The 18069-nt window shown below is 39.3% G+C and overlaps 1 protein-coding gene across 1 annotated transcript; it reads left to right on the top strand.

Annotated features, from left to right (window-relative positions):
• The first annotated feature begins 2116 nt into the window (after nucleotides 1-2116).
• sgpp1a (sphingosine-1-phosphate phosphatase 1a) lies at nucleotides 2117-16962 on the top strand. The gene is made up of 3 exons (XM_026944477.3): nucleotides 2117-3270; nucleotides 8047-8136; nucleotides 13804-16962. Exons 1-3 carry the CDS (start codon nucleotides 2590-2592, stop codon nucleotides 14353-14355), a joined length of 1323 nt encoding a protein of 440 aa, XP_026800278.3. The 5' UTR covers nucleotides 2117-2589; the 3' UTR covers nucleotides 14356-16962.
• Nucleotides 16963-18069: the final 1107 nt, after the last annotated feature.

Genomic DNA, 18069 nt, shown 5'->3' with positions numbered 1-18069 from the left:
TTGGAAAAATGGTGTTAATCTTTTTTTCATTGTTTCAAAGTAGATTTAGTGGAATTGTATTCTCTACAATATTCTTAATATTCTAGTATCTTGAAATATCTTAAACCTTAAATAAGCCTAGATTCCTTCAGCTCTCTCAATATGAAAATATCAGCCTGGCTTTCTGATTTAATCACATAGAGACAGGAATTGAACAGTTCATGTATTTAAGTGTGTTATAAATAATTATAATAAACTATAAAAAGATAAGGATTGTTACAACATAAATGAACAAACTAACAATGAAATCAGTCTAAATTTCAGCAAACACTGGCTTACTGTAAAGACTTAATGGTCCCCACAAACCAGTGGAAACTGTTGCCTGTATATTATTAGAACCAAAATAAGTTTGGCCCTTTTTAAATTTATTTAGTCAGATAATGGACAAATGGACTCCAGAGTTTCAGGGTTGCTTACCTGACTGGCAGCTCTTTAAAGGATTTAAGCCAATAATGTAATTAAATGAACAGGGAATTAATCAGTCTTGAGCCAGTGATCACATTTGATGACACAAAGTCATTATTTGAAAACTAAAAATAACAACAGTATAACAAGCTTAGGGTATATACAGAACAAAGTACCTAACCAAACAGATGTCCAAATAAGAGAGGTGTATTTTAAAAGTGGCTCCCATGTTAGTTATTGCTGAGAATTGTCCACTGCCTAAATAATAGCTACTCAGTGCTGCAGCTATCTTGGTCTCTCTTCACTGATAGACAGGGTGGAGAGAGACCAACAAACTGCTTAGTGGCATGTGTCAACAACATGCACTTACTGTATATGGTAGGCAAACCTGATAAAATTGACAATGAATGCAGTTACAAGGCAGGCTTATCTAATAAAGTGGCCACTGAGCGTACTGTGCCAGGGTTTCTCAAACGTTCAACAGCCACAGATGATAAAAAGAAAATCCACAGACCCCCTGCGTAAATATTCACATCATATAAATACAGTACAACTATTGAAATATTGGACACATTATTTGAATGTGTATAATACTATTTTGGCTGTTTATTGGAGGCATATAACTTTTTAAAATTCTTAACTTTCCACTCAACACATTTTTATGAAAATTGTAATTAAATTCAAGTTGACGTTATTTATACTCCTACTTGTTTTTGAGGTATTGAGGTTTGGATTCAATACAAGTGATTGGAAGAGCTATAACAACTGAATAATAAATATACATTAATAATTTGATAATGGAGGATTGTAATTTCCAACACTGTAACTGTACTTAAAAAAACATAAATAAAAATAGTGGACTATGCTTCCCAGACCCCTGAGTTTGAGAATCAGTGGTACCATGCCAATCATGTTATTTGGGAAACCTAATTAGAATGCACCAGTGCCATATACTTCCATGCCAAGTCAGTGTCATTATTGTGTTATAAATTATCCACATCCAAAAAACATCTGGTTTGTGGTGGTCTTCTGGTGGTCCCTTTTCTTCTATAGAATGGGTATAAATTGGTTAAAGACATTTGTGGGCTACAGTCATTAACCGTCTACTTACGCATGGTGTGCACCAGGTACCATACTATAGGTACTGTATATCTAATAATGTGGACACAGGGTATTTTGGCACATTATTCAGTACAACATTTTATTGTTTATTTTTTATTTATATTATTCAGTACAACACTATAGGCGTACACTATATGACCAAATGTTTGGGGACACCTAACCGTCACACCCATGCGTGCTTTTTGCACATCCTCTTTGAGATTTTGTGCCGCTTTTGCTGCTAATGACCTCCACTCTTCTGGGAAGGCTTTCCACTAGATTTTGGAGCGTGGCTGTGAGGATTTGCAGATTCAGCCACAGGAGCATTAGTGAGATCACTGATGTTGGGTGAGGAGGATATGTGTTCCAGTTCATCCCAAAAGTGTTCGATGGGGTTGAGGTCAGGGTTCTGTGCAGGCCACTCGAGTTCTTCCTCTCCAACCTTAATTAATACACCATGTCTTCATGGAGCCTGCTTTGTGCACAGGGGCATTGTCATGCTGGAACATATCTGGAGCCCCTTAGTTCCAGTGAAGGGAAATCTTAATGCTACAGCATACAAAGACAGTTCTGTGCTTCAAACTTTGTTGTAACACTTTGGGGAAGAACCACATATGGGTGTGATGGTCAGGTCACGTGTCCACATACTTTTTGTCATATAGTGCAGGAGCTTTATTCAAGGCTCTGTCTGCGGGGATCCGCTTCTTACGTCATCACTAGTGCGCGTGCCCGAGAGCGCGCGACGCCAGCCAGAGCCTGCGAGCTTCGTAACGTTTCACTTCCAAGCGAGCTAGCTGGTTTAACTGGTGTTGTTAAATAAGGTTAGCTATTAGACAGGCCATATTTCTGTCAGATACACAGACAGCAGCGTCACGTACGAACCGCGGCGTCATGAAGAAGCGAAGAGAAAGTTGCGGCTAGCTGTGTTGCTAGCTGTGTTGCTAGCTGTATGTTGGTGTATTTCAGGGAAGCGCCACCCTCGCCTCATCATCAGCGCGCGAGGCTTGGGATCCGCTCACTGAGGAGGGCTGCGTCGGCTTTATAATGGCGACTGGTTTGTTCACGCGATTTGTTTGTCTTTGTAGATACTTGCAGGACCCTTGCCATGTCGCCAGGTTTCAGCAGCTGTGCGGGGTCAGAGGCACGTTCTCCCGCAGATCAGCGGCGGCGGCGGAGAAGGAGAGCGGGCGGGATGCGTCTCCTAACGGTGCGTGCGTGAAGCGGTGTGACGCTGATCAGGAACGGGACACTGAGGCCAGGAAGTGCCTCAGACAACACGATCCGGTTAACGGCGAGAGCCAGGAGGTTCCTGTGAACAGCCCTGGTGCTGAAAAATTAGATTCAAAAGGAAGAGTGAAGCCTCTCCGTAAGAACTCTCTGACTGATGATGTTGGCCAGGAGTTCATTATCGAGAACAAGTTCCTCTTCTACCTGTTCACCATGGGCACCGAACTGGGCAATGAGATGTTCTTCATCGTGTTCTTCCCGTTCCTGATGTGGAACGTGGACGCGTGTGTGAGCCGGCAGGTGATCGTAGTGTGGGTCTGGGTTCTGTTCTTCGGACAGACCACCAAAGACCTGGTGCGGTGGACACGACCTGCCTCTCCACCCGTGGTCAAAGTGGAGGTCTTCTACAACTTTGAGTACAGCATGCCGTCTGTGCATGCCATGACCGGAGCCTCTGTCCCTTTCTGCCTCTTCCTGCTCACTTACAACCGCTGGGAGGTAAAGCTCCAGCCTGAGTTCCTTGGTATCCTGTACCAATCAGGGACAAGGGCTATCATTCAAAATAATATCAACAATTTAGATCTTGTATGTGTTTCACTCTCAGTTCATTCTGAAATCGCATGCCAGTTTAGGTGAAGTAACGAAATTGACATGATAACAATACACTATCTATATCTAATTTATACTGAATCGTTGTTGCATTACAGGTTACGGGTAGGTTTGCAAAAACATTTACCTTCACACTGTTCAGTATTGGAGAGAAGGTTTTGGGACATCGCTCTGTTTGAAACATAAAGACTGCCAGACAGATACACTATACGACTGAAAGATTGTCACCTGACCATCACGTCCATATGTGCTTGCTGAACATTACAGATTTAGTCCCCTTTTGCTGTTATAATAAGCTCCACTCTTCTGGGAAGGCTTTCCACTAGATTTTGGAGCGTGGCTGTGGGAATTTGTGTTCATTCAGCTACAAGAGCATTAGTGAGGTCGGGCACTGATGTTGGTGAGGAGGTCTGGGGTGCAGTTGGTGTTCCGGTTCATCCCAAAGGTGTTCAGTGGGGTTGAGGTCAGGGCTCTGTGCAGGGCACTCGAGTTCTTCCACTCCAACCTTAACACGCCATGTCTTCATGGAGCTTGTTTTTGTGCACAGGGGCATTGTTATGCTGGAACACATTTGAGCCCCTTAGTCCCATTGAAGGGAAACTGTAATGCTGCAGCATACAAAAACATCCGAAACAATTCTGTGCTTCCAACTTTGTGGCAACGGTTTGGGGAAGAACCACATATGGGTCTGATGGTTAGGTGTCCACATACTTTTGGCTATATAATGTAGGTCCAAAGAGGGACTCGCATCTTTCCAGATCATTCAGATATTTTGATGACCATTGTATAAATGTTCTCAAGTGGAAGTAAAAATGGCTATTTGGAGAAAGTCAGCTTTTAAAAGATACCTATGGAATGGACCATTAGAGAAAAATACACTGTGTTGCAGTGAACGCCAGCAGATAGATTTTGACCGTTGATCAAATATAACCTTTAGCTGTAATTGTCTATGTTTGGGGAATGCATATAAAGGATGTCTTATCACAGAGTATTATTTGTTTTATACATGCAAGACATCTGGTTTTCCAGCAGTCCAGTAGGGATAGCCAGGGAGGAAGAAGGAAGAATTGTAGGAAGAAGTTGTGCTCAGTTTGGACACACACACGCAAAACTGTAGTGAATATGATAGTTTTAGTAGTAGTAAATTGGGATTGTCAGGTGTTATTCAGTCATGCCTTTTGATGCCTTGGTGCGTGCTAATGCATTTTGCATCTCTCAGGTTACAGATGCTTACAAGGCTTCATTGCCAGGAACCTCTTGCACGTTCATTGTCCTGTCAATGCATTGAGACTGTGAGCTGGTTTATTACCACAGATGATTCTAGGTATCACTTTCAGTGATGGATTTACACACACACACACACACACTCACAGATGATTCTAGGTATCACTTTCAATGATGGATTTCCGCACACCAGGCTAGCATGTTTTCACGAACATGATGCCACTTGAAATTTAGATTAACAATCATTGTAGGTTCTGTGTTCTCTTTTAGACTGATGGAAAAGAACCAAATTTTTTTGAGCTCCTTTCTTACATCTATGACTTCTAGGTGCTGGGTCTCTTTACATTTATGTAAGCTTTGTGTGATGCAAAACAAAATCAATAGCGCAGAGTATGAAAAATGCATTTAAAGCAGTTTCAATTCAATACTGTTTAGAGCTGCGGCAATACAATACAGAGTAATTCAGCACTGATGTGCACTGATTAGAGTCAGTCAGTGAATTATTTTACCCATTAATATGCTTATATTACACGTTAGGCCCACTGCTTAACATACTAATGAACCGCACTGATAGCAGGGTCTTTCAAGTCTTCAGCATTTGTCAATCAGACAGGATGAGCGTAGAGCTGCTGCATGATAACAGTGGATGGCCTCTGATCTCTTATCCGGGTTCACTGAGGTCATACACACGGTGGTGTGAGCTCTAAAGTTCATTGAGTAAAGGGTAATACAATTGTTACAAGGAAGTACTTGATATTGTTTCTGATTATTGGTTAAATACAAAAGGTTCCAGTTAGATATTATTTGTCCCTGGTGAAAATTGATAGCAACCAGTACTAATTTTTTTTTTTTCCCTAAAGCTGTACCTGCTAAGGATTTTGCTTATTTTAGTTAAGGAACAGATATTTGGTTAAAAGCTTGGAAGGGTAAAAAAATTTATTTTGTGTGGCGTCATTATCATTTTTCCTCTGCAGTTAAATTTTCTTCCTGTCAGTTTTTGTGTTTAACTGGTAATGTAATATAGAGAAATAATGGACATAAATGTCGAACACACAGAGAAAGCTTTACTGAATGTCTGTGTAATATTTCATTCAGTATTCCTCATGTAACAGTGCTTTGTGCTCTGGATTCAGACATAATGCAAAGTTTGCATTAAAAGAGAAAACAATGGAGAGATCAAAACAAGCACCAAATGTTCTGTTGTGGCTTTATTTTATGTTTCTGCTGTTCTTGTTTTTTTAGTCACAAAGAGGAATGAAGTTCCTAACATTGAGGTGACTTCTGTCATTCACAAATTTCCGAAGAAGATAAGAATAGCAATAGGAGAATCCCCAGAACAATGGAGCTGGGTCATTGCTTGACCCTCTTCTCTTTGTGTCTCTTGTCAGCTGTGTTTGCAGACTTAAACATGAAGAGACTGTCTGGACAAAGATTTGTAGGAATCAGCAGATATAACACAACCTTTGTTTTTCTCAAACCTCTATGCAAATCACTCCCAGCATTTGCACAGCAGTTTGGCACACATTTGCTTTGCGCACAGCAGAATGCAAAGCCGTTTCCTTACAGCATTTTAAGCAAAGAGTGGCATTGCTGAGCAAATTTATACCACAGGACATTACCAATACCACTGTACACCTGTCTCCACCATGGTGGCAGTCTGTGGTAGATTCTCATTCTGAAATTGCACATCATCATCAGTGGTTACCATTTATTTTGACATCTTCATGATTAGTTTTTGATTGACCCTCGTCTCCACTTTAGCACTAGATTTAGGAAGTGTAGATTGCACTGATCAGATAGATCCACTGTCAGCAGAAAAATCTGAAGTGTATTGAAAATAAAAAAGAACAAATCTAGCGTAATCTAATCTAAATCTAATCTAAATCTAAGATGAGCTGAGGAAGCTGAAATGCTTATTTTTCTAAAGACAAATTCAGGATAATAATTTTAAATTTATAAATTTATTCCTAATGAGCAAGCCAGAGGCGACGGTGGCAAGGAAAAACATAGAGACAATATGAGGAAGAAACCTTGAGAGGAACCAGATTCAAAAGGGAACCCATCCTCATCTGGGTGACAAAGAAGTGCAATTATAAATAAATCACTTCTATAACTGTGTTCTGCATGGTTAAAAAGTGTAACCAGGAAGTTCATTATAGTTTTAACATGAAATCTGTTTTGTTGAAGTTATCAACTGTTCACTGATGGAGACTTGACTGCAAAACTGTTTGTGGCAAATGCAGTCCTGATGGTTTCTAAGTGGTACCATCCTCAGTAATCTCATATATCTTTAGGCTGTCCATATGGAGCCATCCTCAGAGAGGGAGAGGGAGAGAGAGAGAGAGAGAGAGAGAAAGAGAGATTATTAGGTATGTTAACTGTCACGTAATGGTTAAGGACAATGTGCATTGTGTGCAGAGTGCAAGCAGGGACTCCGGGTGGAAATATGACAATAGAACATTAAACAGGATTTGATGTCCTTTTCTAACATTTGCAAACTCTGAAGCAGGAGATTTGATGCTAACATTTTTAGTGAACCTTTAAAATGGTAAAATGTATTATTTATTAAATTTTGTCTCACTAATTTAATCTTGGCCAATTCCCGCCCACAAATTTTCGAATGGCTGCTCATGCTGCGTCACAGAGTGGCATAACACACTTAGAGGAAAGTGCTATCTACCCTCTTCCACATGCATGATCTGACAGACACCCTTGATAGGCTAGTGTTGCCATGATTGACAGGGGAGAGTGTGTGTCATCCCTCCCACCCAGAGAGTACAGCCCATATATGTATCGTAGAAAAAGTATTGTGATATGATATCTTTGTCATATTGCCCACCCCTAGTTTCACCATGCCGGACAGACCACACTCAGCATCTATGATGTATGACATGCCTGAAAAGACTGCTAAAAAAATACGCCCATGACGATACGACAGTCCTCAGGTCAGTCTAGCCAGGACAGAGACCTACAGGTGGAATGATGAGACATTCAGAGACGTGTGTTTTCGTGTCCCGGATTGTTTTATTGCTGATTTTGCTACATACCAATTTTTTTTGTTGTTTTTACTCATGGTAATTATCATATTATCATATTAATCTCTGCCTAATTTTTCTATTTTCCATCTGCACTGTTAGTGTTAAGGGTAATTTATAACCAACATTTCACTGTCTGTAGTTGCAGCACATAAAATTTGTACAGTATTGATACTTAATGAAGCAACAAGGGGAAACCTGTATAATCAAAAATCTGCTGTTCCTGGCTCACGTTGTGTTTGTATGTCAACTGGCATCTGGCACAAATTACGACTGCAGCAGTCCAACAAAGCCATCAATAGTAAATTATCTGTGACAGATGAAGCCGTGTAAACAGTCAGTCTGAACAGTGGAAATAGTTGCTTAAAATGTATCATATGCTTTCTCCCCTCTTCCTGTGTCCCAGTACCCTTTCCTGTTTGGACTGAGTGTGGCCATATGCTGGAGTTTCCTGGTATGCATAAGCAGAATCTACATGGGAATGCATTCTGTCTTGGTGAGTAAAACCTTCACCAGCAATTCACTTTTATATCCCACAGGAACTACATGCAATTTGTATGCTCATATCTTTACATAGTGCCTTGAGCATTTAGAAAATGTCTTCCTTCCTGGATTCAAGAGCAATATCGTGATCAATCATTCGTAAAAGTATGTGCCATTGTTTTTTTCCCCTTTCTCTGTTTCATTCTCTTATCCATTACATTCTGTGCTTATTTTAATAGAGCATATTTTGAGCACATGATCCATTTCAGCAATGGCCCAGCCAAGACAAAAGAAGATTATACAGTTAACCATGAAGCATCTGCGGTCAAAAGCTGACTCATAACTGTTATCTCGTACACCTCCGCAATCCAGACCCCATGGGCTGGATATGGATGCTCACAAGCTAAAGCCGTAGATCAGTGAGTCATCACGGCTGACTCATCATAGCATCTGCTGTGCTCCGTTATTCACAGGATGCTGGTTCTGCTAGCAGTTTTTATCAGTTTTCTTCCACTGATCCTCTTTGATTGGGCGCTTGCCGTCCCAGAGGAGCCGCTGACAATCAGCACTTTGGCTGTCTGTGAAATCAGTAATTCAAGCTGTCAGATAGCTGTTAATAGTCAATGCTGCGCTGTAGCAGATCTATAATGATACACTTTTGTCTGCATGTTTTTTTTCTTTTAACAATCATCGAAGATCTTGTTACCAAGTAAAGTATCACAATGCCTGATACAAAAAAAAAAAAAAAACCCTTGTCATCATCTGACATTCCATACACTGTGTTTAAATATAAATGCAAAAACTAAATATATCCTCTTTATTTCCCTTTTGTGACTATTGATTGTTTTTAGGAGGACTGGCTAACACACTTACAGAGTAAATCTCTTCACCTTATTATGTTTTATGTTTTAGTTATGCTAATGGAAATTACATGTTCAACTGCAGTGAATACCCGTGTGTAATCACATTCTTCTAAAAGTATGCTGCATAAAAATTAGGCTAGAGACAATTCATTAGCACTTTTGACAAATGAACTTCACCTGAAGCAGACATGAAGTGCTTGCTTGGCTCTGCTCATTTGAGTCAAATTACCACTAGCTCAATTTGACTCATCTGTAGTTGAACTGTCAAATGTACAGCGTAAGTATAGTCTTTGCCTGCTTAAAAAATGATGAACATTTTGAAGGAAAAGTCCAGCCTGCAACACATTACATATATTTGTGTAAATATTTGTAATGTATTAAGCGATTGTGAAAATAGACCAACATGTCTATGAAAAACATTTAAACCAAAATAGTCAACTCGGAGTTACATCATAAAATGAACCTTTTGCGCTATTGAAGATAACGTTGAGTATATTTCTGATGTGCAAGTTATTCATTGTTGTTTGTTTTCAATATTTTGCACAACCCTAGTTTTATATGACTTTCAAACATGTGCCCTTAGGCTTCCCTTTTCTCAGTACAGGGAACCGTGGTAAAAGTGTCTATAGTAATGTCACATACACTGGAATATTTTGTGCCTAATGCATGTGTGTGTAGTTTGTGCTCCTATTACTCTTCCCTTTTCAGTTATTCCACACATTAAGTGAAAAAACATGGTACTGTAGTTCCTGCTCCAGGTTGTGTCTGTGGTAACAGGGTATATAAGCCTGAAAGGTTCTTTTCTCACGTTGTCAGCAGATTCTGCCTGATTATTCTCCGGCCTTCAACACGTTTTTACTATCACGATCATATCGCTTGCTGGTAATTGCCACGAGGTCAGGATGTTCTGCTTTGTCACATGCTGAAAATCATCCTGTAATCTGCTTACAACCTTGAACACACATCACACCAGATCAGATAGTAGGGAAGAACAGGTGAGCCATGCACTTCACACCTGACAACATCAGAACAGTGCCAAACCTGCTGGAGCCCACAGCTTTACTTGATGTCACTGGAAAAAGAAAGGAGACAGATGATGAGCAGTTGTACAAATGAAGTGTGCTGTGAGATGTACAGTAGAAAGGTGCAGGGGTGGCTTGTATCATTGGGATAGAGGGGATAAGCCTCCCTGTATTTCAAAGAAAAAAAATTCATTAGAAGATTTAGTTTTTTGGCATCCACATTGTCTTGTTTGTGGTTAACAAATGCTTTAAAGAGGATTATTTAGATTTTTTTTTTAAACCGAGTGCAACAGCACCACCAGCGGTTGTAATAAAAACATACAGAATGGTATGAAGGGCTAAAGCTAAAGCCCAGCATTGTAGACTCACACAGCCATCGGTGTTGGTCTTGCCAGGTGAATACACAGAGTGACACTCACCCTGCATGTGAGTTTTCCGTTATATGTCTTCAGCAGTCACGTTACGGTCGCAGGGGTAATGAACGTGAACGAGGTGTATTATTTACCCTTTCATCATTTTTCCCCAAAGCTAGAAGTTAGAAGTTGAAAGATTGAGCACACATGATCTAATTACACAAAAGGACAGATGACAGAATTGTACGTTTAGTGTTTTTTGGTTTGAACAAAAGGGTTTTGGCTTTTACTGTTCAGAGAAAACAGTAGGCTTGAAACTCAGTGTGTGTGTGTGTGTGTGTGTGTGTGTGTGTGTGTGTAAGATAATTTGCTCCAAAATTATTTTACATTTATATACAATATTACACTTAACAAGCACCCTTATCCAGAGCAACATTATTATTATTATTATTATTATTATTCATTGTTTTTAAAATCAGTGAGACCTCAGGATATAATGTATTGGTCCACCCTAATAGTTTAATTGTTTAGCTACAGGTTTTAGCCCTCCCATCTAATATCAACACCGGCTGCTACTGGAAAGCTGATATGTGAGATGGAGAAATGGCCCACTTGAAGAGGAAGTCCGGACTAGAGTGAAAACAGGAAGCTAGTATGACAGGCACGTAATTACCTCTCAGGAAGTATTCAGACTGCGGTGTAGTGCATGCTTGTTTCTAGCACAGACTGTAGCGTCACAGGCTCATAAAATATTTGCATGAATTATAAAAGATGAGGCCTGCTGAAATTTGGTTTATTTATCATCTCAGAACCTGTCTCAGAAAAAAATGTATTTCGCAACAGTTTGGTTTCTCTGGTTGTCAAAAAAACTAGTTTGCAGTGGTGTAAGAACAGCTGTTTGAGGAACTTCTGATTTCACTTCATCTCACTGTGTATCTGTGAAAGTGTCGTTAAGGAGGTCTGATTGGTTAAGTACACAAAGGAACAACACTTCCTTGATGTTGAGGCTCTGATAGAAGCTGTGTTTAAAATCACTCCCTCACTCACTATTTGCTATATAGACTGTTATTCACAGAACACTATAGAGGGCAGTGATAAAGGGAAAAACTGGACTAAATTCATACAACACTCCAGAAACGACATATTGTTATCTGCTCTTACATAAACAAGCTGAAACCGCAAAAATACTGAAGCAGTTGTATGCTTTAAATACACCATCAACAAGTGCATGCTGGCTTTAATATTCATTAAACAAATTGTTAGTTATCTTTATATATGAAGTTGGCTGTCCCAGTGTCCCTCCTGACAAGTACATTTTAAGCTGAAATAAATCACTGTGCATGGTGGTGTGGAAGTAGTGTGTACAGTATGGGTGTACACTAGATTTATCATGCATAATGGGTGATAATGTAGTGAACTATCCAGGGAATGTAATTTATCCAATTAGAATTTGGACAGCTACAAAATGGCTTCATTATATGGTAAAAAGGGAACGTATTCAGTATGGGTGTTTCGATATGATGATTTGAATCGATGCATCAGTTTAAAAGGGAACAATTCAAATGAATTGATGCAACAATTATAAATTGAGTGTAAACTGATGGATAAATAAGTTAATAAGCTTGCAAGGTGATTTGTCCATAACTGTGATACTTTTAAAATAGTCATCATCAATTGGTCACAAGTAGACTGGAGTCTGCTAAACTGAAAAGGATCATATTGTATTATAGCAGATTCAGTGGTATCATCAAATATCCAATTGTTGCTTTATGAATAGAAAAAATCTTAACATGTGGAAGCTTGAGGTTTACACCCCAGGTGTTTAGACACCTCATTACAGTTGTATAAATGACGAGAGTGAAAGGGAAGTAGGAATGAAAAGGAAGTGACACGTGAGTAGATCGTGGACATAGAGCATGACACTGACTTAATCCACTGGCCATTCAAGTTCACATTCAAGTGAAAATACCTCCATCTCCCAGCAATGGTCATACTGATATAATCAAAAATATATCATATAAATACAGAGTAAACAGGACTACAACAGCAGCAACAGTGTCAGATTTTACTGGTGATAAAAACTAGCAGTTAGCTAGCATTCTGTCTAACCTGGCTAATATTCGAAATAAAGTCATGATTGTTATATTTTGACAGGTTCGGCCCTAGGGGTTCATGAGACTGTGATGGAAACACCAATGACATATTAAGTTAAATTTTAACAATATACAATTTTACAAGTAAAAAATGAAACTATTAAAACCCATTAATAGTTAAGCTTTTTTACAGTAACCTCATAAGTAAAAAGTGATAGTTTACTGAATTACTCATGGTTCATGTCATGAGATAGTAGTTGTTAGCATGTGAGAGTTCAGTGTTAATTACTGTAAGCGAGTCAAATCATTTGTTGTGGCTAAAAGAGTCTTCATTAATAGAATGCCTTAAAATCATTTAAAATGGACAGACAGAGAGGTGGAACATCCTGAAGTGCAAATTAAACAACAAAAGCTTTAATGTGCGAAGTGTTCTGTAAGTACAGTGAGGAATATTAATATTAATATGCAGATTTATGTGCATGGACAATGACAAGGCCAAAAAACCAAAGACAAGACTCACTTGTGTGCTGTGTGATCTCAATATAAATACACCTGCTCGTGGAGTTTGTTAGAGAACAAACGGCATCCTGAAAAACCAATGTGCTAAGTTTGGGTATAAAAAAAGATATGAATCATTTAAAACATCAATTTCTAATGTGGGTAAAGCCATAGAGATCATTTGTAGTAGTTCCTTGTGCATTAAAACATAATTTATTATTGTGCATAAATGATTTGCAACTCGTCAATATGTTTTTTGGGGTACTTTAATGGATTCAGAGCATATTTTTCCCCCAGAGATGCTGGCTCATATCAGTATCATCCGCTCCAAACGTTAGCAATAGGGTTATAAGAGTCAAGATTCTTATTCAGAGAACAATTTATCTGCTAATGCAAAGCGCAGATGATTGCTTTTGATTCAGACTCTTAAGTAAGAAAAGCACACAGAAAAAACAAGATTGTTTTAATTAAGTACTGAAATTAGCACTTTATTTAAAAAAATAATAAATCTTGTGTTGTCTGTGTGCTTTTCTTAATATATTACCTCCCCAACAGAGTTTTTAGACTAATGGCATTAGACTAATAGTGAACCAGTAAAAGGATGTTTTTATTGATAGAAACTTCAAAGCGCTTCTGTAAGTCTTCCTGGATAAGGGCGTCTGGCAAATGCTGTAAATATACAGGTAAATCTCGTCTTTTTAGATGATATTTTTTTTAAAATCTGCATAACCTTTTGAACATTATGTCCCAGTGTCATGTTGTTGCTTAGTGACTGCTTTTCCAGGTAAAAAAATATGATGGTTTATGTAGTTAAATTTATTTCCATTCAGTTCCATGCTCATGTCTTTCAGGAGGTGATCACAGGCTTCGTGTACAGCTTGCTGATACTGGCTGGCTTTCTCCCTGTGCTGGACGATATCGACACATTCTACTTATCAAGCAGCGCGGCTCCTGCACTCATTCTGCTGCTGCACGTGGGCCTGGCCATGCTCGCCTTCTCTCTGGATTCATGGAGTACGTCCCGGGCTGACACTGCCCAGGCTCTGGCTACCGGTGCAGGGGGTGCACTGGCAAGCCACCTCAATCAGCTGCTGAGCCTGCAGCCCGACCCACCTGCGTCCTCGCTACCCCTGAAGATGCCCTCCATCACCGGTGCACTGCTGGGACGCTCTCTCCTGCGCTTGCTGATTGGCGTGGCAGCTCTGCTGGCTGTACGCGCGATCATGAAGGCCATCGCCATCCCACTGGCCTGCCAGTTATTCGGCGTACCCTCTAATGATGTACGCAAGGCACGGCAGAACCCACGAGTAGAGCTTACTTACCGCTTCCTGGTTTATGGAACAGTGGCCTTTTGCTGTGTCTTCCTTGTGCCGCTGCTCTTCCTCTGCCTGAATCTGTCTTAAAGAAACTATTCGGCTTCTACCTTAGCCAATAATGTGGTATCACTTTTAAGTCTCTGGGAACACTCTGGGCCCTAATAACAGTTTTCCAGAAAACATTTCTGGGAGTAGGCTGTCTACCAAGCTGACATTCGAAGGCAAAGAAACCACTAAACTCTAACAAGTAAATATGTTTTTTTATTATTATTATTTTTCATCTTGTCTGATTTTATTGTCACTTATTAATATGTCAATTTTAACTGTTTCTATCCTTAATCTTTTTAAATCTTTCTTTAATAAACCAAAGTGTCATTGATTTTGCAAGAACACAGAGGATAAATATTAGACCAGGCAGCTTTTTTGCACAGCTCTATAAAAAGAATGATGGGTTGGTCAACATCGGTAATCAGACTGTAAAGAAATCATGAATTTTAAAGTGAGGTGTACAGAAATTCATTAGTGACTGTTAAAAAAAAAAAAAAAAACTTTATCTCATGTTAAAAATCCATAACTGTACTGACCAATTGCTAATTCCTTACAGACTATAGCCCATTTGTTGCAAGCCAAAATATGGCAGCATCCACACTTAATTTTTCCACCAACAAGCGAGCCATGTACACACGCAGAATTTGTTTACCTTTACCTTCTTCTACCATGAGATACAAGGCAGGACATATGGGTGGAGCTGAAAAATTGTGCAGACCATTAACTGGTCAAATGCAATCACACGGAGTCAGCTGATTAGTTATCTGACTGCATAGCGTTATGTGACATGCACTAGGCCAGGACACGGATTTGTTGCTGAGCCGCGCTGTTTGGTTGTAATCTGCTAAAATTACTGTCAGTAATTGTGTGCCTACACAGCGCATCTGTACGGGTGTGGTGTAGCTACGACATAGCTGTACACTGGCTATGTCTCAGAGGTGAACAAAAGCTTATGCTGCAGTACTCAACAACATAATGTTTATAAGCATTTCTGCTTTGTAATGTGAGGATCCTGTTTGTTTTATCTCCACCCGTCTGCTCAACAGCCTTCCTACCTACACCCATCCTGCACCATTGTGTTCTACAGTACATTGGCTCCTTTCCCACCAGATCGAGCCTGAGCACACGCACAAGCTCTGCCTACCAATGTTAAACTTATATATACAAACCCACTCCTGAGGGTTTTCCCCTGTTAGGCCTTTCTTTGTCTCCTAATTTGAATAAACTTGATCTTGAAGCATGTTTTTTTTTCTGTGCAGAAAAAAATGTTTCAGAGCAGCTCAATGCAAAGTTGGACTCTGTGTTTGAAGAACGCTGTTTTCACACTAGTTATATGTGGTCATACTTGATGATGCAGAGTGTCTTTAAGTTCTCCTTTTTGTTTTGTTTTCTTTGCATTTCATACTAAATAGATAAGTGTTGAGAGAACAAGGGGAAGATGACTTCCTATTTCTTCATTTTGTGTGCATAAATTCATACATGCCCAATCTATATCTCTGGACTCCGGCCCTGTGGCCTCCAGTCTCACGGATCATGTCATGTCTGCAAGGCTGCAGGGCTGCTGAGAGGATTTCAGCTTGAGTCGTTTCCATGGATAACATTTAATCGCTTTATATATATATTAATGTATTATAACATTTATGCATTTATCTTAACAATCAATCAATGTCTTAAAAGTTCAAGGCACATGAATTGTGTTACTTGCATTGAAATATCTTTATTAGTGGTTTGTCCGTCATGTTTCATCTCAAACCTGCATCCCAAGTAAACCCTCTCGAAGTTAACAAAAGGTCTGTATTATCCCTCTTACAGCCCAGATAAACGAGAGAATTAGACAGTAGGCTTTCTCAGAAATGCACAGATTCAGTCTGGATTTGTGTCTGCAAATCCAGAAGAGACTGGAGATTTAGATTGGGCAATAGAAACCTGTTGGTGGATATTGATTAAAAAGCCATGAAATGTGTCTTACTTGAATGACATTTTACTGAAAATGTCTACATGTACTGTTTCTCATTTATGTTACGTGTGTCCTGGTAAGTCCATAGTGATTTTTAATTACACTGCTTTAACTGCACAGCTCCATGCCACAGTATGTGTGTATTTCCTTATCTGTCTGAAAAATAGAGTGAGGAAGTGGAAGGTCCAGAGAGATGTATTCACGCAAAGTGGTCAGTATTTGTCTTAAAGTATTACTCCGCATAAATTGCATTATGTTGTGGAAAACTCTTTATCTCAGTCTGTTGGTATGTGATTGAAATGTTAAGAGATTATGTTGAGTTTTTATTAAGACAGATTCAAGTGTCTGGTATGCAGCACACCTTACACCACAGACCTTATGCTACTAAAATAACAATGATTCGCTCATTCTGCTCTGTTTGTAGTCCAGGTCTTATGGACGGACTACAGCACCATGTGCTTGTACTATACAGAAGCCATAACCAGTGTTTGGTGGTTAAAAGATAATGTTGTAATACCTGTGATATGCACTGCTGTTAATTTGGACAAAAAATTCTTTCCCAAAAAAAACTGTAAAATATGTAGTTTGCATAAAAAAACCTGTCATTAGATACTCATTGTGTTTTAAATTAATATGTCACTGATATGAATATGTAAACTAGGGCACAATAAATATAGTATTTGAACATCTTTATGTGTGTTCCTGTGTGTATATTGCTACGTGCAATCTCAGTGGTAATGATGTGATGTGACCTGCAATTTTACAATGAAATACTGATTTGAAGCGTTTCTTTATTTCTACTAATTAGGCCTAGCAAGCCAACATTAAAACTTTAAAACGTAAAAGATTTATCTGATCATCAATAAAATACACACAATATAAAATTATTATGTATTTAGTATTCCATCGTATGCCATTTTAATATGTCAAGTTGAATTATGAACAATAGTAGTGTTTGCAATGTATGACGTATTTTTGATGTGCCATAAGGCTTAATTTAAATTATTTGATTTAAACAGTTAATGAATTTGCACAAATAACTGGCCCAGAGAATAGATAGCACCTACTTTCCACTGTTAAAAATGTGTCCATTAAAACCTGTCTCCCTTAACACTGTATCTGTCTCCTGTCACTAATTAATCAACTGTACAATTTCCATTGCACAGTTTGGAAGGAAGCTGGTCTTAGTGTGAAGGATCTGCTGTGTTCTGGCACTCCTGAAGCAGCTCAAACACTCTTCCTGTTACTTGCACATCAGCTTATCCACTGAGCTTATGAGCTATCACCACACCTAACTTGTTTTCCACAAAGATGGGATTGGCTATGTGTGTGGAATTTGTAAGAATCTACATTGACCTATGTGTTTGGCATTTTTTTGGATACCCCCTAAAGCAACATATTAAAATAGGTTTTATCCCTGTATAGGTTGTCTGTATTCTGCAGCATTAAGATTTCCCTTCACTGGAACTAAGAGGCCCAAACCTGTTCCAGCATGACAATATCCCTGTGCACAAAGTGAGCTCCAGGAAGACATGGTTTCTCAGCTTTGGTGTGTAAGAACTCGAGTGTCCTGCACAGATCCCTGACCTCAACTCCATTAAACACCTTTGGGATGAACTGGAACACTGACTCCACGCCAGGCCTCCTTGCTCGACATCAGTAACTCTCCTCATTAATACTCCTGTGACTGAATGAGCACAAATCTCCACAGCCACACTCCAAAATCTAGTGGAAAGCCTTCCCAGAAGAGTGGAGCTTATTATAACAGCAGGAGGGACTAAATATATGGGTGTTCA

Source organism: Pangasianodon hypophthalmus, chromosome 19 (genome assembly GCF_027358585.1).
Source record: "Pangasianodon hypophthalmus isolate fPanHyp1 chromosome 19, fPanHyp1.pri, whole genome shotgun sequence".
Lineage (NCBI taxonomy): Eukaryota > Metazoa > Chordata > Actinopteri > Siluriformes > Pangasiidae > Pangasianodon > Pangasianodon hypophthalmus.
The sequence above is the reverse complement of the archived record's forward strand: the minus strand, read 5'-3'. Positions and strand labels throughout refer to the sequence as shown.